The 22,136-nt window shown below is 37.7% G+C and overlaps 1 protein-coding gene across 1 annotated transcript in view; it reads left to right on the top strand.

Moving 5' to 3' along the window:
* The window catches only part of HNMT (histamine N-methyltransferase), a 51,803-nt gene that overhangs the window by 18,104 nt on the left and 11,563 nt on the right, over window positions 1-22,136 (top strand). The window contains exons 3-4 of the mRNA XM_030801272.1: window positions 17,983-18,090; window positions 19,135-19,265. Of these exons, the coding sequence (XP_030657132.1) occupies window positions 17,983-18,090; window positions 19,135-19,265 (239 nt within the window). The remainder of the gene's footprint in view (window positions 1-17,982; window positions 18,091-19,134; window positions 19,266-22,136) is intronic.

Raw genomic sequence — 22,136 nt, 5'->3', positions numbered from 1 at the left:
TCTGTGGGGGCTTCCTTTAAAAATGAAAGAGCTGAGCTTCAGATATTTTGAGGCTCAGATGGTTTAAGATGCATTTCATCAAGTAATAGATGGTAGAGCCGATCTCCAAGCCCAGGTCGGATTTTTCCTGAAGCGCATGATTTTTTCCTGTTACCACAAAACCTCATCCATAAATATCATGCAGAACCTATGTAGTTGCTCATTATAGAGAAAGTTCTAGAGCCTAAAGTAGTGTAAAGTAAGTGACCCAAAACCAGGAAGAGAGCTAACAGTAGAATACGCAGACTCGCCCAAGGGGTATATCCTCCACATCCTCCACAAAGTATTTCCTGCCCTTCTCCTTGGACTCAGCCTCTCCTGTCCTCACTACAGTCACTAACTCTGCCTTTGTATTTTCACTGTTTGCCCTGAAGAATTCCATTATACTATTGTTATAATTTATTGCACTTAATGTGTTTTATGTTTCCCATTACCAATCTGTACATTTTTATTCTCCTATTGTATATTTTTATACAATATACATATAGTGTATACAATATATATTGTAGAGAACAAAAAAAATTCCTCCTCAACCCTCATGAATTCTTAGTTGGGATGGGTCCCTATAACAAAAGATAGATTAATAAGAGAGAAACAAACATGTTTACTAACGTGCAGTGCTCATGACACGGGATAAAACTCCAAGGAAAAGTAACTCGAAGTAGTGGTTTGGAACTCTGGCTCATAGAGCACCTTCAACAAAAAACAATAAATTTGTGGGGAAATGACAGGACAAAGGAAAATTATTTTAGGCTTCCAAGGGAGGGAAACTGTGGGAAAGTAAATATATGGGTAGAAAATACGAGTAAGCTTGTTTGCAGATTCCTCTGGTGCTGTCTCTGGGCCAGTAAGAGTTTAGAGTTGTCTCCGGTAAAGGAGAATTTATATCCTGCCCTTAGGCAGAAGAGCAGGAGGATAGGGAAAATTTTCCTTCCATTTGCTACTTCTTAATTGCCTTTAGCTCAAAAATAATTTTCTTGTCAAAGAGGTAGATGTCGAGGTGACGTATTCTGGTTTCCCTCAATATATTACTCTTTCTTGCATTGTCACTGAGTACTAAACCCTGAAGATTACCTGTATTGCTAAATATTGATCTGATCTATGGATTCTGACTGTTACAGAATACTGAGTGTTGTGCATCCACCACAATTTTTCTGCCTTATAACTTTCCATCTAACCCCCTTCTATCCCAAGCAATGCTGTAGTGAACGTGGTTCAATATCTCCTTATCCACCCATGTGAGAATTTCTTTGGATTATGCATTTTTATTACATTCTCAATTCAGAACTCCTGAGTCATAGGTTATGCATATATTTAATTTGAATAAGTATTACCAAATTAGTCCCCATAGTGGCTGCTCCAGTCTGTATTCTCAGTGGCCTGGTTGAAATTTCTCTATCTGAATATCCCTGGCATCACTTAGCATTCTTTAGCTTTCTGATGTTTTGCAAGTCCAACAAGCATCAGGTGATATTGTATTGCCATTTTAATTTTCATCTCTTTAATTATTAATGAGTTTGAGCAATGTCAATGTGCCTATTAACTTTTTAAGAAATTATCTCTATAAGCCCAACAGTGGGCATTTCCTGGCATATAATGGATCCTTAGTGGATGTATGATTGAAAGAAAGACATTATAGCATGCAAAATTCCCAAATTAGTCTCAGGCTTTGATTTTTGGTACTTGTTGGTTATCTTGAAATCTGAACAATAAGTAAATATTGGAATTAAGTTTTTGAGTTAATTAACTACATTAATCAGTTGTCCTGATTTTACAGTCGAAGATTGTTGATAAGTTTAACATAGGGAAATTAAACTTAATAAAACATAAAAATAACATTTTTTAAAAGTTACCATATGATGTAAGGAGTGACTGTGAGTTATATTTTCCCATTTTGTAGATGAGCAAATGAGTTCAGGAGAGATTTAAATACCCTATGAAAAGTATGCAGAATACGGGTAGCACTATAAGGATAAATAAAAAAGATTGGGCCATTTGGCTAGGGCCGGCATCAGTTAATTATAATCATTATGTGATTAATAAAACATTTGATATACCAGCAATCATGTCATGAAGTTCTATTCTCTGCTTTTGAATAGTAGCAAACTAGGATTATAATTTTATAATGACAGACCAGTTTAAGATAGAAGAGACATGACACATAAGACTCTCAACTTCTCACTATCTGCCTAAAACGTGCATGGACAAAATTGGTGTGTGCTAAAGGCAGCGTCACAGGAACCGAAACTAAAAACAAAAAAAAGGATTAACAATGTATAAAACCACTCTAACTCCATCCCTTGACTGCCTTGGAATCTCAAATAGCAGAAATGTATGTCCATCAACAATGCAAGTGGAAGTGTATGTCCAATTTAAAGCCGTGTCTTAAGAATAGGATTTCACATAATGTGCTAGCTGAAGAGTAGAGGGTTGGTAGAGCTTTTGTTAGGGATTTTCTTCCAGCCTATCTTCACATCCTACCCTTTAAACATGCTTTTTAAAATGTAACAGCAGAGCACCTAGAAAACCTATTTTTCCAAGTTGTGACTTCTCTCTTTCCTACATACTTTTATTCTTCTAGTCATCCAAGTAACTATCTTACTAGTAGCAGTATGTGAGTCTGTCTATGCATTCATGCCTCCATCTAACCAGCTGTCTACCTACTTATCCATATTTTTTAAGCAATAAAAATTTCATTTTATAGCCTCTTTTACTAGTGCACTTGCCCAGAACAGAAAGTCTCCCACTCAGAAGACCAGTTCTTTGAGTCACCAGATAAAGTTCATATATGATATAAGGTAGTCACATCTTCAGTATACTAACATTTACTATAATACAGCAATGCCTTTTAAAATCAAATACACGTGATTTTACAAAACCAAATGTAAGCCTCCAGGATGTAAGAGAACAACTTGCATTATAAAGTATCCTTGAACCCAGGAGGCAGAGCTTGCAGGGAGCCAAAATCACGCCACTGCACTCCAGCCTGGGCGACAGAGTGAGACTCCATCTCAAAAAAAAAAAAAAAATTACAATTAAATAAAGATGTTTAATTAGATACTTAGTGGTAAATGTGGTACTAGTGTTAGTGGTAAATATGGTAATTAGCATAGAGAGGTTAAATGATTACAGTAAGTTAAAGGCCAAATTATTGCTAATGTGAGTTGTTTCATATATGTTGATAAATGCCTTGAGATAGTCACTTGCATATAAAATAATAACAGAATAAATTTAGACCTATAGTAATTAGTCAGGGTTCTCTAGAGAAGCAGAACCAACAAGATTATATATATATAATATATATACAATTTATATATATACCTTAATATGTAAAATCCTTATTAGCTCATGTGATTATGAAGGCTGACAAGTCCCAAGACCTGCAGTTGGTAGGCTGCAGACCCAGGAAAGCCCATGGTGTAAGTTCTAGTCTCAAAGCTAGCAGGCCTGAAGGCTTGAGACTCAACAAGGGCTGATATTTCAGTCTGAGTCTGAAGGCCAGAAATGACCAGTTCCAGCTCAAGCTATTCTCTTCTGGTCTTGGATTGATTGGATGAGGGAGGGCAGTCTGCTTTACTCAGTCTACCAATTCAAACATTAATCTCATCCAAAAACGCCCTCACAGACCCACCCAGAATCATGTTTATCCAAATATCTGAGCACCCCATGGCCCAGTAGAGATGACACATAAAACTAACCATCACAGAAAGGCTTTCTAATTGGGAGATGAACACTTCAAAAATAGTTAATTTGAATAAATTTTTATAGAAACATTTCAAATTATAGATAAACAAAAAAAGAGAATTAAAAATAACCTATAATTCTATCACTGTTAGATAACTCTTGATTTTAATTTGGTGCATATCTTTCTAAACATTGTATATTGAAATGAAGTGCTCTGTGTCCCATTGATTTATGCTGATACATACTTGGATTTGCCCAACTTTGCTAAAATTACACACATGGGATCAACTGAGAAAATCAGTTACATCATCATCACAAGCACAGACTGAAAAGTCATTAATTTGCCTTGCTATTCACAAAAGGGGAGAAAAGAAAAAAAGAAAGAAAATACTATGATATGTTTAAGTAGAGTTTGTTTAATCATCAAAATTATTTTTCTATTTGTCACAGAAAATGCTGTAGACTTTGTTTCTTTAGGGAGAAACATTTAATGTCATTTCTTAATAGGGCTTTTGTTAACCCAAACAGCTGTTGGTGTGTGTGTATCTAAAGGCCTCACGAGGTCAAAAATAAGTAGTCTTCAATCATCAGAGTTATGACCAAGCAATGGTCATGAGAGGTCACATGTGGGAAGAGACTGACTATAAACTGAGCATGTATTGCCCTACTCCCCTTAAATGCCATTTTCTGGATCTCAAGTTTAAGATTCCTAGAAAGTTTTGCAATGTACAATAAAAGTAAATTGTTGCCTTCCACATTTTTTTCACTGACCCCTGAATTTGTTGAGAATTTCTGAATTATTTGACTCAAGTCTAGTTTACTTTCTGCCATTATTTTGACACATTAGTTTAGCTTGTGTTCTCTCTGAAAGCATTTGTAAGGCACTTCATACTTGATACTGGAACATAGTCATAACATCGTGGGTCCTTCTCTGAAGGATTCAGTTAGAAAGGACAATGGCCACTTTTTTTTTTTTTTTTTTTTTAACTTTGAATTCTTATATTGATGGCTCATGGTTCTAAAGAGTATAATAACCCCTCATATGCCTGCAATGATTAATGATCAAACCAGCTCAGTTATTCAATCCAGCATTTTAGTATCCTTAGTTCTTTTTAACAAACTTGTTGGAAGCAAGCCTTTGCTAGTATATCATATAAATGAAGAAAAGCAATAATTTAGATCAGGAAAGACAAGTGTGTTTTATCTGTGTTGCCAAATCCAGTCAGTTGATGGGTAGTTAGTGTCTCGAGGATTCTCGTGCTGCTTCTGGGCTCTGTGGGAAAGACCACTAAGACTATCAGCTATGAGTGGTAGAGTTTTAGATGTGTAGGAGTTAGCCAGTTGAAGTGAAGAAGTGAGGGAGAGCTTTTTAGGCAGAGGAGAAAGCATGGGAGAGGATGGTAAATAAAGAGGGTAGAATGCAAGCAATTCAGGGCTCCTGGAGCCACAAAATTCAGAATATAAAACTGTGAGTGATGAGAATAAAGACCAGGCCAGATAGTCTATGTTTAGTGGAGCAGCTTGACCTTCATCCATTTTATAGTCACTAGAAGATTTTAAGCAGGGAAGTGATGGGTTTGCTAAGCAGGGTTTAAAATGGTTATCATGGTAAGTGCTTTGAGGAATACAAGACCAGAGGTAGGCTGACTTTTGAGGATATTATTGCAGTATTCCAAAGATGAATAACCTTGGTCTGAATAAGGGCATTGCTAGTAGGGACAGAATAGAGAAAGCAAACTTCTTGATGGCCGGGAAAGGAAGATAAAGGAAGAAGAAACTTTGAGTGATGATGGATAGCAAACAGCATGGGTGAATGTTTCAAGAAAAGATAATACTTTAAAACTAAATGTTAAATGGTTAAACAAGACTATAATACGACAGATCTGAACTATTGACCCCCCCTTTTTTTAAACAGGCAAGAAGATTATATACATCTTTTTGTTGGCCGGGCGTGGTTACTCACGCCTGTAATCCCAGCACTTTGGGAGTCCAAGGTAGGCAGATCACCTGAGGTCAAGAGTTCGAGACCAGCCTGACCAATATGGTGAAACCCCGTCTCTACTAAAAATATGAAAATTAGCCTGGCATGGTCGTCCGTGTCTGTAATCCCAGCTACTTGGGAGGCTGAGGCAGGAGAATTGCTTGAACCCAAGAGGTAGAGGTTGTAGTGAGCCAAGATCGCACCACTACACTCCAGCCTGGGCAACAGAGCAAGACTGTCTCAAAAAAATAAAAATAAATATTTTTGTCATTGTTGTTTTATTTTAAAGACAGGTTTTTTAAAAAAGAAGTTTAGAGTTTGCAGATAAATTAACAGCAAGGTACAGAGATTTTCCATACAACTCCTGCTCTCAAGCATGCATCGTCTCCCCATTATTTATATATTCCCTCCCAGAATTACAATCTGCTACAATTTATAAACATCCATTGACATATAATTACTAGAAGCTCATAGTTTACTTTAGGGTTTACTTTTGGTGTTGTATTCCATGGGTTTAAACAAATGTATAGTGACATGCATCCACCATTATAGTATTATACAGAGTAGTTTTACTGCCCCCAAAATTATCTATGCTCCACCCCTTCACCTCCACCCCTCAGCCCCTGGCAACCACTGATCTTTTCACTGTTTCCATAATTTTGTCTTTTCCAGAATGTCATCTAGTTGAAATCATACAGCATGTAACCTTTTCAGATTGGCTCCATTCAGATAGTAATATGCATTTAAATTTCTTCCATGTCTTTTCATGGCTTAGTAACTCATTTCTTTCTTGTACTGAATGATATTCTATTGTCTGCATGTACCACAGATTTTTTGTTTGTTTGTTCTTTTACTTATCAGTTTATATGCTGAAGGACACAACTTGGTTACTTCCAAGCTTTGGCAATTACGAATAAGCTAATAAACATCTATGTGCAGATTTTTGTGTCACTATAAGTTTTCAACTCCTTTGGGTAGAAACCAAGGAGCTTGATTACTGAATCATATGGTAAGATTATGCTTAATCTTTTAAGAAACTGCCAAACTGTATTCCAAAGTGGACCCAAAGTTACCTTTCCCACCAGCAGTAAATGAGAGTTCCTGTTGCTTCACATCTTTCCCAGCATTTACTGTCATTAGTGCTCTGGATTTTGGCCCTTCCAGATGTGTTATGGTATTTCATTAATGTTTTAATTTGCATTTCATTGATGGCATATGATATATTTATATATTTATTTGTCATCTGTATATCTTCTTTGGTGAGGTGTTTAGGTCTTTGGCCCAATTGTTAATTGGGCTGGTTGTTTTCTTATTGTTGAGATTTAAGAGTTCTTTGTATATTTTGGATAATAATCCTTTATCAGATATGCTCTTTTCAATTATTTTCTTTCATGCTTGTCATCTCATTCTCCTGACATTTTCTTTTGTAGAGCAGAAGTTTTTAATTTTAATAAAATTCAGCTTATTAATTACTTATTTCATAGGTTATGCCTTTGGTTTCTATTTAAAAAGTCATCGCCATACCCAAGGTCATCTAGGTTTTCCTCTGTTATATTTTAGGAATTTTACAGTTTTATGTTTTACACATAGTTCTATGATTCATTTTGAGTTAATTTTTGTGAAGGATGTAAGGTCTGTGTCTAGATTCATTTTTTTCACAGGTGGGTATCCAGTTGTTGCAGCACCATTTGTTGAAAAGACTATCTTTGCTCCATTGTATTGCCTTTGCTCCCTTGTCAAAGATCAATTGACTATATTTATGTGGGTCTATTTCTGGTCTCTCTATTCTGTTCCACTGATCTATCTGTCTATTCTTTTGCCATTACCAGGCTGTTTTGATTCACATAGCTTTATAGTAAGTCTTGAAGTCAGATAGTGTCGGTTGTCCAATTTTATTCTTCTCTTTCAATATTATATTGGAGATTATGGGTATAAATTATTTTTTAAAAATACATATCTCCTATTTCTGAGGGATACTGAAAAGCAAATCATGTAGAATACAATGTCAAGGAATATTTTATTTTATGATTTTATATCTTATGGATATGTATATATACACACATATATTTATACGTATGTACATATATATATATTCTGAGGGAAAATCTCAAATATTTTCCTCTGTTCTCACACCACAGCAATCAACACAGAAGACTTCTGTGACCAAATGCATGAGTTTTTTTTCTCCCGACACCAAGCAGCAGATACCACCAGGTATCTTCCAATTCAATTCAATTCTGATGCTGTCTCCCTGAAAATAATGTCAGATCCCACAGGTTGAGGGCTCAGTCCCACAAGACTGTCCCCTTTCAGACACCAGTTGCAAGTTTGGGCCTCCAGAACTTCTGGGCAGCCAGCTTCAAGTTGAGGTTTCCATGACCCCTCTTTGGGTTTGATTAATTTATTAAAGTGGTTCACAGAACTCAGGGAAACTGGCTTACATTTGCTGGTTTATTATAAAGGATGTTACAAAGGCTACAGATGAAGAGATGCATAGGGTAAGGTATGAGAGAAGGTACACAGAGCTTTCATGCTCTGCCTGGATATGCCACCTGCTAGGAGCCTACACATGTTCACTATCTGGAAGCTCTTCAAATCCTGTTCTCTTGGGCCTTTTATGAAAACTTCACTGGACAACCATGTAGTAATGTGATTGGACAAAAAGGTTATAATCTAATGCTGATAGGCTGAGTGGGAAATCCGGTGAGGCCTATCTGTTCATATTCTTCTTGACCTCTCTGTGCAGCATTAATTCCTCTAGGATATGGGACAGGACCTCCTCTGAAATGAGGTCTTATGACCCTCAATCACAAAGGTGGAAACATGTTATAGTCCTGCCTTGTGTAGGTGAAAGGTTTTCTGAGGTCTGCTCCTGAGGCCAAAAGCACCATAACATTATAATAAAAGACTATTAACAAGGGCTATGGGAATCATAAGCCAGGAGCCATAGATAAAAACATATATATATATATATATAAAATAATATCACACACATATATCGCTATATGCATATACACGCATTTCTATAAAGATACATATACGTATGTAAATAGATAGAAGTACATATTTATATAGCTAGATATAGATATAGATAATTGTATTATTTCTTACATATATATCACAGTAAGAAATACTATACCTATTATAAAAATAACACCGGGCGGGGTCAAGATGGCCAACTAGAAACAGCAGCGTTTGGAGGCTCCCGTTGATAAAAAAAACATAATAAGCTTGTGAATACTTCACCAGCAACCAAGGCATCCAGATTCTCTCATCAGAACTGACTAGGAGGTTGTCATGACCCACAGAGAGAAAGAAGAACAGTGTGGTGTGGCAGCCCACATGAGAGCCACATGGAGTGGGGGAGCCCCCTGCCCCCAGCCAAGGGAGGCAGTGGGTGAGGGTGCTTTTTCCACAGAACTGTGCAACCCACAGATTGGAAGATCCCACTCGTGAACCCACACCACCAGGGACTAGCATCCCAACCCAGGAATGCACAGACTCTTAGCTTCTCAGTTGGAAGGAATCTGCTTAAGCCTACCGGACTCCTGGAGGGAAGGGTGACCAGCACTGGCTGTGGCTGCCTGCTGTCAAAGCTATTTGAGCTCTTTGGGGGAGGAGCAGCAGTCAGCACTGGGATTTGCATCTGCCTAATACAAAGCTCCCTGGGCAGGGGAAGGGAGGCATCCATCTCTATAGCCCCAGGCTGTGCCTTTCTCCTGCTGGAGACAGGGAGGCTGGATGTCCCAAGACAGTCCCAAAACAGTCCAACACACCGGCTTTCAGTCTGTGGCCAGAGTGCCTCTTCAGGCCTGACCCTGACCCATCTTTCTTCATTGGGTGAGGCTTTCCCCCTGTAACTCCAGTAACACCAGCCAGAGGCTCAGGGACAGATCCTGCATCTCCCTGGTCCTGTGTTCCTAGGGGGAGGGATGGCTGCAATCTCTGTGGACCAGCCGACTTAGCCTTTCCTCCTGGTAGGTCTGAGGAATCCAGGCAGCCCAGACAAGTGGGTTCCCTGCAAGTGAGGCACTGTGTTAAACAGGTTCTGTTCCCCATGCCACCCAACTGGGTGAGACCCTTCAATAGAGGTTGTCAGACACCATATACAGGAGTGCTCTTACTGGCATCAGGCTGGTGACCCTCAAGGTCAGAAGTCCCAGAAGAAGAAGCAGGCACTCATCTTTGCTGTTCTCCAGCCTCTTTGAGTGACATCTCCCGGCACAGGAGTGAATCAGATAAATAGGTCCTGAAGTGAACCCCCGGCAAACTGCCACAGCCCTACAGAAGAGGGACCTAACCAATGAAAGAAAAACAAACAAGCAGAAACCAACAACAACAGCATCAACAACAAGAACAACAAAAAGTCTCCACAAAAACCCCATCCAAGGGTCAGCAGCCTCAAAGACCAAAACTAGACAAACTCATGAAGTTGAGAAAGAATCAGTGAAACAATGCTGAAAACCCAAAAGGTCAGAGTGCTTTTTCTCCTCCAAATGATTCCAACGTTTCTCCATCAGGGTCACAGAACTGGAGGGAGGATCAGATGGACAAATTAACAGAAGTAGGCTTCAAAAGATGGGTAATAAAAAACTACACTGATCTAAAGGAGCATGTTCTAACCCAAGGCAAAGAAGCTAAGAACCTTGATAAAAGGTTAGAGGAATTGCTATCTAGAATAACCAGTTTAGAGAGGAGCATAAACAACATGATGGAGCTGAAAAACACAGCACGAGAACTTTCTGAAGCATACTCAAGTATCAACTGCTGAATCAACCAAGTGGAAGAAAGGATATCAGAGTCTGAAGACCACCTTCCTGGAATAAGGCATGCAGACAAGACTAGAGAAAAAAGAGTGAAAAGGAATGAACAAAGCTTCCAAGAAATATGGGACTTCATAAGAAGACCAAACCTGCAATTGATTGGAGTACAAGAAGGAGACGGAGAGAATGGAAACAAGCTGGAAAACACACTTCAGGATATTATCCAGGAGAACTTCCTCAATCTAGCAAGACTGCCAACGTGCAAATTCAGGAAATACAGAGAACATCATTAAGATACTCCACAAGAAATTCAACCCCAAGACACATAATCATCAGATTGAAGATTGAAATGAAGGAAAATTGTTAAGGGCAGCCAAAGAGAAAGGCCAGGTCACCTACAAAGGGAAACCCATCAGACTAACAACAGACCTCTCAGCAGAAACTCTACAAGCCAGAAAAGATTGGGGGCCAATATTCAACATTCTTAAAGAAAAAAAAAAATTTAACCTAGAATTTCATATCCAGTCAAACTAGCTTCATAAGCGAAGGAGAAATAAAATCCTTTCCAGACAAGCAAATGCTGAGGAATTTTGTTGTCACCAAGCCTGCCCTGCAAGAGCTCCTGAAGGAAGCACTAAACATGGAAAGGAAAAGCCAGTAGCAGCCACTGCAAAAACACATCAAAATATAAAGACCAATGACACTATGAAGAAACTGCAACAACTAGTGTACAAAATAACCAAATAACAGCATGATGATAGGGTCAAATTCACACATAATGATACTAACCTTAAATGTAAATGAGCTAAATGTCCCAATTAAAAGACACAGTCTGACAAATCGGGTAAAGAGTCAAGACCCATCAGTGTGCTGTATTCAGAAGACCCATCTCATGTGGAAAGACACACATAGGCTCAAAATAAGGGGATGGAGGAAAATTTACCAAGCAAATGGAAAGCAAATTTAAGCAGGGGTTGCAATCCTAGTCTCTGACAAAACAGACTTTAAACCAACAAAGATCAAAAAAGACAAGGGCATTACATAATGGTAAAGGGAACAATTCAACAAGAAGAGCTAACTATTCTAAATATATATGCACCCAATACAAGAGCACCCAGATTCATAAAACAAGTTTTTAGAGACCTACAAAGAGAAGTATACTCCCAGACAATAAGAGTGGGAGACTTTAACACACCACTGTCAGTATTAGATCAATGAGACAGAAAATTAATAAGGATATTCAGGACTTGAACTCAGCTCTGGATCAAGTTGACCTAGTAGACATCTACAAACCTCTGTACCCCAAATCAACAGAATATACATTCTTCACAATGCCACTTGGCACTTATTCTAAAATCTACCACATAATTGGAAATAAAACACTCCTTAGCAAATGCAAAAGAACTGAAATCATAACAGTCTCTCAGACCACAGTGCAATCAAATTAGAACTCAGGATTAAGAAACTCACTCAAAACCACACAATTACATGGAAATTGAAAAACCTGCTCCTGAATGACTCCTGGGTAAATAATGAAATTAAAGCAGAAATCAAGAAGTTCTTCGAAACCAACAAAAACAAAGAGACAACGTACCAGAATCTCTGGGACACAACTAAAGCAGTGTTAAGAGGGAAATTTATAGCACTTAACTGTCCCCATCAGAAAGCTTGAAGATCTCAAGTTGACACCCTAACATCATAAGTAAAAGAGTTATAGAGGCAAGAACAAACGAATCCAAAAGCTGGCAGAAGACTAGAAATAACTAAGATCAGAGAAGAATTAAAGGAGATAGAGACCCAAAAACCCTCAAAAAAAAGAAAAAAAATCTATGAGTCCAGGAGCTGGCTTTTTGAAAAAATTAACAAAATAGACTTCTAGCTAGACTAATAAAGAAGAAAAGAGAGAAGAATCAAATAGACACAATAAAAAATGATAAAAGGGATATCACCACTGACCCCACAGAAATACAAACTACCATTAGAGAATATTATAAACACCTCTACACAAATAAACTGGAAACTCCAGAAGAAATGGTTAAATTCCTGGGCACATACACCCTATTAAGACTAGATCAAGAAGAAGTCGAATCCCTGAATATACCAATAACAAGTTCTGAAATTAAGGCAGTAATTAATAGCCTACCAACCAAAGAAAGCCCAGGACCAGATGGATTCACAGCTGAGTCCTACCAGAAATACAAAGAGGAGCTGGTACCATTTCTTCAGATACTATTACAAATGATTGAAAAGGTGGGACTCCTCCCTAACTCATTTTATTAAGCCAGCATCTTCCTGATAACAAAATCAAGAAGAGACACAACAAAAAAAGGAAACTTCAGGTCAGTATCTCTGATGAATATCGATGGGAAAATCCTCAATAAAATACTGGCAAACCAAATTCAGCAGCACATAAAAAAAATTATCCACCACGATCAAGTCAGCTTCATCCCTGGGATGCAAGGCTGGTTCAACATACACAAATCAAAAAACATAATCTACCACATAAACAGAACGAAAGAAAAAACCACATTATTATCTCAATAGATGCAGAAAAGGCCTTGGATAAAATTAAACATCTCTTCTTTTTAAAAACTTTCAATAAACTAGATATTAATGGAACATATCTCAAAATAATAAAAGCTATTTATGACAAACTTACCCAACCAATATCTTATAGAATGGGCAAAAGCTGGAAGCATTCCTGTTGCAAACCAGTACAAGACAAGGATGCCCTCTCTCACCACTCCTATTCAACATAGTATTGGAAGTTCTTGCCAGCGTAATCAGGCAATAGAAAGAAATAAAAGGTATTCAAATAGGAAGAGAGGAAGTCAAATTGTCTCTGTTTGCAGACAACATGATTGTATATTTAGAAAACCCCATCATCTCAGCCTAAAAACTTCTTAAACTGATAAGCAACTTCAGCCAAGTCTCAGGATACAAAATCAATGCGCAAAAATCACAAGCATTCCTTTACACCAACAATAGACAAACAGAGCCAAATCATGAATAAACTCCAAATCACAGTTGCTACAAAGAGAATAGAATACCTAGGAATACAGCTAACAAGGGATGCGAAGGACCTCTTCAAGGAGAACTACAAAGCATTGTTCAAGGATATAAGAGAGGATGCAATCAAATGGAAAAACATTCCCTTCTTATGGATAAGAAGAATCAATATTATGAAAATGGCCATACTGCCCAAATTGATTTACAGATTCAATGCTATTCCCATCAAACTATCGTTGACATTCTTCACAGAATTAGAAAAAGCTATTTTAAATTTCATATGTAATCAAAGAAGACCACATATAGCCAAGATAATCCTAAGCAAAAGGAACAAAGCTGGAGGCATCATGCTACCTGACTCCAAACTATACTACAAGTCTACAGTATCCAAAACAGCATGGTACTGGTACCAAAACAGCATGGTACTGGTACCAAAACAGACATATAGACCGATGGAACAGAACAGAGACCTCAGAAATAACACCACACATCTATAACCATCTGATCTTCAACAAACCTGACAAAAACAAGCAATGGGGAAAGGATCTCCTATTCAGTAAATGGTGCTGGGAAAACTGGCTAGCCATATGCAGAAAACTGAAACTGGACCCCTTCCTTACACCTTATACAAAAATTAACTCAAGATGGATGAAAGCCTTAAATGTAAAACCCAAAACCATAAAAACCCTAGAAGACAATCTAGGCAATACCATTCAGGACATAGGCATGGACAAAGACTTCATGACAAAAATGCCAAAAGCAATTGCAACAAAAGCCAAAATTTACAAATGGGATCTAATTAAGCTAAAGAACTTCTGCACAGCAAAAGAAACTATCATCAGAGTGAACAGGCAACCTACAGAATGGGATAAAATTTCTGTGCTCTACCCATCTGACAAAGATCTAATATCCAGAATTTACAAGGAACTTAAATGAATTTATAAGAAAAAAACAAACCACTGCATCAAAAACTGGGCAAAAGATATGAACAGACACTTCTCAAAAGAAGACATTTATGTGGCCAACAAACATATGAATAAAAGCTCAGTATCACTGATCATCAGAGAAACGCAAATCAAAACCACCATGAGATACCATCTCATACCAGTCAGAATGGCAATTATTAAAACATCAGGAAACAATAGATGCTGGCGAGGCTGTGGAGAGATAGGAACACTTTTACATTGTTGGTGGGAATGTCAATTAGTTCAACCATTGTGGAAGACAGTATGGGGATTCCTCAAGAATTTAGAACCAGAAATACCATTTGACCCAGCAATCCCATTGCTGGGTATATACCCAAAGGAATATAAATCATTCTACTATAAAGACACATGCATATGTATGCTAATTGCAGCACTATTTACAATAGCAAAGTCATGGGACCAACCAAAATGCCCATCAGTGATAGACTGGATAAAGAAAATGTGGTGCATATACACCATGTTATACTATGCAGCCATAAAAAAGAATGAGTTCATGTCCTTTGCAGGGACATGGATGATGCTGGGAGCCATCATCCTCAGCAAACTAACAGGAACAGAAAGCCAAATACCGCGTGTTCTCATTCGTAAGTGGCAGTTGAACAATGAGAGTGCATGGACACAGAGAGGGGAACAACAGATACCAGGGCCTGTTGGGGGTTTGGGGTGAGGGGAGGGAACATAGAAGACAGGTCAATAGGTGCAGCAAACCACCATGGTGCATGTATACCTATGTAACAAACCTGTACATTCTGCATGTATATTCCATTCTTTCTCAGAAGAAATTTAAAAAAGCACAGAATATAAGTGCCTATGAGCACAGTGGTATCATTTATTGTCCAATGTAGGGTACTTTAGAGAGTGAATTGGAGAGAGTAGGTAAAACAATTAAAATTATTATAATTTTTGAAATTAATATGTATTAAACAAGTTTCTCATATTAGTAAATTTATGAAATGTTCTTTTTTAAAAACTACTTCCAAAACATAATGATATTTTATTAAAAATGAACAAGTTAGGACCAAAAGACAAAAGCACATGGACACTGAGACAACAGGGATAAAATGGAAATGTCCCTGACAAACGAGTATGGTCGCCCTACTTATGAGGTCAGAAATAGATTTTATGTTCTAACTGACTCTTAATGAAATAGTTGCATTATCACCTCTTCTTAAACTTAATTTATTTTTGCTAGGAATCCAGCACCCATGAGCTTATACTCTAGAGGCTGTTACGCAAACCAGTGGTTTCCGTATGTCAATTGTGACTCTAGCATTGTGTCTTCTATCAGTGCCCCAGGAAGAGGGACTGCCTGGCTCTGAACATGTCCCAGGCTGTGCTAGATATATTTTGCCAACCAGGCCAACCTGAAATGTCTAGGTCCATCTTTGGAGGAGAGCTCGTCAAGCCCTGAGGGGATATAATTGCATTTCAGTTATCTTTTTCAAAATTTCGAATTTGAGATCCTCACAATCGATAATTTTTCATTTAAAATGTATGGCTAAGTTAATATGAGGCAAGAACAGAAAATTTTGGTCTCTAGTCTTTTGGGGGCAAACTGGAATCTATTTCCCATTAGCCCACAGCTATTTTTATCAGCCTTTTGTCTTACTTATCTTTTTTTCCCTTCAAAATAGTTGCCGAACAGAATAAAAGGCTTTTCATGTCTTTTTAGCATTTGTTATCTTTCTACTTCTTAGTTGAATTAGAAGAACAAACATTGTAGATTTAGACAAATGTGACTTAAACTTCAGGTATATCAATATCCCTTGAATGTCAACATACTCAAATCACCTAATCCAGTTGGGAATATTAATATCATGGAACTTGCTGTCAGGATTAATGAGATGTTCCAGGTAAAAAGCCTTGCACAGTGTTTGGCAAATAGTAGGTGGCCAATAATAAATGGCCGCTATAGTCATCAGTGAAGAAATACAGATTTCAAGTAGGTAGGGCTGGCTGTGAAGAAAATTGTCACATAAGTGACTTCATACTCTATTTCAGCTTCCTTCCCACTCTCCCTCCTTCCCTCCACACACACCATGTACGCCATCTCCTATTGCCAGTACTTGGGACTCTCATATGCCCCTGGACCGCTGTCTTTTCCTAGTTTAGCATCTTCTGTTCCTGGTTTATCTTCCTCATCTCTTTCCTTCCAGACCTCCCAGTCTTATGACCTCTGCTTTTGCTTCCTGCTATGTGCAACCTTGGAAAGGTTCTGTTAATGTCATTTATGCCAAATGTTAAAGACTAACATCATTTTCCTATGCTAATCTTGCCAGGAGGCATTTCCATTTTAATGAAGGTCAACATCATAACCTAATTGAATAAAAGTGCAAAACATAAGTTAGAGGCATCAGCAATAGGGAGAAAAGAGATATTTTCAAAGAGATGGACTCAAGATAACAATAAAAATAATGAACAGCTAACATTTATTCAGTGCCAACTTTATTTTGCACTGTGCATTATTTGCATTACCTCATTTAACCCTCACAACTAATAAATTAAGTACTATTATTATTTTTATTTTTCTAATTAAAAAAAGAAGCTTGGAGAGGTAAAGCAAATTGCCCAAAGTCATATACACCAAGTAAGCGAAGAAGACAGGTTTAAAACTCAAGTCCATCTGACTTATTGTCATCTCTCTTATACTATCCCTTACAGGCTGAATTTTCACGAGGGCAGGGATTCTTGCTCAATATTCTAAGAAATCTAGACTGCTAGTAGTTCCAAATATACTCTTCTATTTTCTGTGTGTGCGTCTGTCATCTTGTCCCCTGTACCTGCAATCCTTCACTTCCCCACAGTTTCTGGGCTAACTCCCACTTACCCTGGGAGTGACAGAGTTCATGAGTGATCTTCCCCCCTGAAGCACCATCATTCTGGCATCATCTCTCATCCTCTCCTCATATGTTCTCTTTCCTCTTCCTAACTTGATTCAACTGAGCCAGGGCTATTTCTGTGTCTGTGTCACAGATAATAGTGTTTATGAGGGCAGATATCTGACATGTTTTTCTTCTTTATTTTACCTGACATATGCTTGTACCCTTTTTTTAATCTGACATTTTTTTTTGTATTCTTCTGGCCTAGCCTACTCTGCCAGTTCTGAGGTGCATTTTTTGTCATGTTTTAATACCTCTGATATTGTTATGCTCTCCAGTTGATCAAATCTTAAAATTATAATTGACAGTGGCTTTTTTCTAACTTGGTGAAACAAAAATAAGGGTTAATTTCCTTCTACAATCAACAGCATCTTTGATTTGATGAAATATAGTGATAGATGTTAAAGATCATATAAACGAATGGATGGCACTCACAGCCCTCCCTGAGTCACATTACTATGCCTACTTAGAACCTAGCTGTTCTGCATCACAGGCATCATGGCAGGGCAGCAGTTGAACATTATTCTTTATTTATGCTAGGCTTTCCTAGTAAAGGTAGGGCAGATAATAAATCAGCTAAAATTGTTTTTAATCATTTCTTGCTGGAAGGATGTGACCTGTCCCATATGTTTATCTTCTAGGTGAAATTGATCTTCAAATTCTCTCCAAAATTCAGGCTCAATACCCAGGAGTTCGTATCAACAATGAAGTTGTTGAGCCAAGTGCTGAACAAATTGGCAAATACAAAGGTACCTATAACTCCTGGTCCTCTGCACCAGATCCTATCCCAAAAGACTTAACTCAAATTGTTCCCTTGAAGGATTAATAATATAGTTACTGTGGTATGCTCTTCACAAGCTTATTGGGAGAAGAACTGAATTAGTTCTTGGCAGACATGACTAAACATCTCGAAATGTGAACAGTGAATAATAAACTCCCTTTTCTATTGATGCTTCATCCATTCCCCAGTTGTCATCAATGATTACCTTTTGATGTTTATGCTTAGGTACAGATTCATTCATTGATCCAGAATTATTTAAACCAACCTGAAAGAGCTTTTGTTTAGTGGGTTACAGTAAAAGTTCACAAACTTTTCCTGGCAAAGGCCAAATAGTAAATATTTTAGATTCAGAAGGTCAATCCAGTCTCTGTCACAACTAATCAACCTACCATGTGCCACAAAGGCAGCCAAAAAAAAAAAAAATAGGTAAACTAACGAGCATGGGTATGTTTGAATAAAACTTTGTTTGTAAACACTAAATTTTGAATTTTGTATCATTTTCACATATGAATTAGCATCCTTCTTTTGTTTTTTTAAATCATTCAAAAATATAATGACGTGAAACATGAATGGCAGTGACACAAAGTCAGGAAGTAGAACAATACATGTTTTTAGCTTGCAGTTCATACAAAAATAAGTAGCAGGCTAGATATAGTCCTTAGACTGTAGTTTGCCTACTCCTGAATTATACAAACATATCATGTTTCCAATTCACTTTCCATTGATAAAATTCACCAGTTGACCCTTCATTAATACTAAGACAATATAACCTATGTCTGCCCAGGGTTCTTGTAATTATTTCTTACTGACTGTTTCTTTCACCTCTAATATCATTAAATACTAGAAAAAAAAAAAAAGCAGTGTGAACTCTCTGGTCTCCCAGACATAAGAAAGAAAAATGTTCTTTCTATCTGTTTGTATATAACATTGATTGCATTAAAATTCTAAATGGAAATGGGTTCCACATTTGCAATTAAAATTGATGGTGTGTCACCTCTTCTCTGTATTTTAGAGCTTGTAGCCAAGACATCAAACCTTGAGAACGTAAAGTTTGCTTGGCATAAGGAGACATCATCTGAATATGAAAGTAGAATGCTGGAGAAAAAGGAGCTTCAAAAGTGGGACTTTATTCATATGATTCAGGTAAGAAATGTGTATTATAATATATACTCAGAAAGAAGACTTTTCAGATATATATATAATGAATACCTACTATTCTAACTTTTAAAAGAAAAATGAAAATCTTCTGATTTCTAATTTTACAAGTGACCGTGATCTGCCCAAATAAAGGATAAAGATGTTTATTATACTAAGATTCTCTTTAACATTCAAAAAACCAGTTTTCTCTAATCAAAATACCTCTATGATTATCCATTTTAAAAAATGTTGGCTTAATTCTTATTTCTTTTTTTGAGATGGGAGTCTCGCTGTGTCATCCAGGCTGCAGTGCGGTGGCATGATCTTAGCTCACTCTAGCCTCAACCTCCTGAGCTTAAGCAATCCTCCCACTCTAGCTTCCTGGTTAGTTAAGACCACAGGTGTGCACCACCACACCCAACTAATTTTTTATTTTTTGTAGAGATGGGGTCATACTATGTTGCCCAGGCTGGTCTTGAAATCCTGGGCTCAAATGATCTTCCCATTTCAACCTCCAAAATTGTTGGAATTACAGGTGTGAGCCACTGCACCCAGTCTTTAATTTATTTTTATATCATTGAATGTTTATATAGAGATTTGAGAATGATAGCATCATAACATATTCTCTAGTGGCTCTAATGGTTTGGGTGGACCAGTGTCCCGGAGTGTTTCTCTAGTGGACATATGGTCGAAGGGGCAGATTAAATGATGCCTCACTTCAATAAATTTTTACTTCCTTCATCCAGATCCAACAAACTGACTCATACATGTTATAGAAAGGGAGCGACTATTGAGTAGATAGCATGGGGCTGGATTTCCAGAGATAACTAATATTTCTGAATAGCATAAGGGATGTATGGATTTTGGAAGTTGGTTACCATAGGGAAATGTACATATTTTGGCAATACCACTTGATTAACAACAAAACACTATTTTTCTTCCTGGTCTACAATGATAGTCATCCCAAAGGAATAAACTTATAAGAAGTCAAAGGAAGAAATACTCCAATTTTGTCACATACAGGCAATTCTATGTCTCTGCTTCTTTAGCTGATGAAATCTTTTGCCTGTCAGGTAGTACTTATCACTGTCCAGGATGCCAAGATATTTCTCTACTAGACTTGCTTTTGTTCCCACTTCCTCACATAACTATTTCATAACTCCCCTGTCTCCTTACTACTCCTGCAGTCTCTCCCAGACCATTCGTTCCGAACTGATGACCCTACTTCATAATGTATAGAGAAAATAGAAACTACCAGCTAGAAACTCATTTTTTACCCACTAACTTTGCAAACGTAACTGCATTTGTGCATCATCTCCTTCTTCCATCTTATTGCAAAAACCTCCTCTTATCAAAAACCACTCCCTCTGCTTAACCCTGGATCCCATTCTTTTCTGTGTTATAAATGTTGTGATTTCAGGAATCAGCTTCTCTTTCCTATTTCTCTTAAAACTTCCATGTTTGTTCCTTCTTTCTTATAGCAACTCTGTTTCCCTCTGCATCTCTATCCTGTTCCTCTCTCTCCATCTCTGTCTATGCCCCATTTTTCTGTGCAGCGTCTCTGCCTCTCTGTTACTCATTATAGTCCTCACACTCTCATGATACTTTTACAACCTCACTGTCAATTCAGAAAATTTCACTGTCTTTGAGAAAAATTTAAGGTATATTCTACGGCCCACTTCCACATTTCTAGCCAAGTCATATTGTAGATTGTTAGCGATCATATTGATTCACTATAGTTGGGTACCTGCCTATGGTCCCTGTGGTGGAAAATGTGGAGTGTGGCCCCTAAGGCACCAAGAGCCATCCACAGGTCAGGTCCATTTTATTTCATTCATTCATATGAAAGAGGCATAGCTAAAGTACTTTACCTTTGTGCAATGAATTCTCTAAGGACAGGCTATATGGAATATTGAATTCTTGTCCAACAAAGATGAAGATGAGATATAAGAAGTGTCAGATTAAGAAAATGTGGCACATATACACCATGGAATACTATGCAGCCATAAAAAATGATGAGTTTGTGTCCTTTGTAGGGACATGGATGAAACTGGAAAACATCATTCTCAGTAAACTATCGCAAGGACAAAAAACCAAACACCGCATGTTCTCACTCATAGGTGGGAATTGAACAATGAGAACTCATGGACACAGGAAGGGGAACATCACATTCCAGGGACTGTTGTGGGGTGGGGGGAGGGGGGAGGGACAGCATTAGGAGATATACCTAATGCTAAATGACGAGTTAATGGGTGCAGGAAGTCAACATGGCACATGGATACATATGTAACAAACCTGCACATTGTGCACATGTACCCTAAAACCTAAAGTATAATAAAAAAAAAAAAAAAAGAATTTTGCTTTTGAAAAAAAAAAAAGAAGTGTCTATGGGGGTGGGGTCCAAAGATGCAAGCCATGGGGAAAAATTTCCCACTGTCAATGCATAAGTTCAAGCTCTGTGTTGGGTAGAAAGGCCTGTACTTCACTAGAGATTGATCCAGAATTATTAAAAATGGGTGTCCTGACCCCTAAGCACCCTGTGACCAAGCAGATAACCTCATGCTTTATTTAGTCCAACTTCCTACAGAATCTGTCATCATCAGAGCCTGTCACATTTTCTGTGAATTTAAAAAAGCATCTGTGAGCATATGGAGAAGCTAGTGCAAAGGGCTTAATTGTAAAGTAACGTTCCATGAAATGGGGTCTGTTTTTATGGTGCCGGAACCATTTTCTCCCAGAAGAACTGCAATTTACGAATTATAGAATAGGCATAGGATTCATGTCCCCGTGTGGAATGGTGACTAAGTGTCTCCAGCTATAAATGTCTGTGCTATGGAAGCCAGAAAGAGTAAATTTAAAACCATTTGACTCTAGTCG

The sequence above is a fragment of the Nomascus leucogenys genome, chromosome 20 (assembly GCF_006542625.1).
Source record: "Nomascus leucogenys isolate Asia chromosome 20, Asia_NLE_v1, whole genome shotgun sequence".
NCBI classification, from domain to species: domain Eukaryota; kingdom Metazoa; phylum Chordata; class Mammalia; order Primates; family Hylobatidae; genus Nomascus; species Nomascus leucogenys.
Note: the sequence above shows the minus strand (reverse complement) of the source record. Positions and strands in the feature narration are given on the sequence as shown.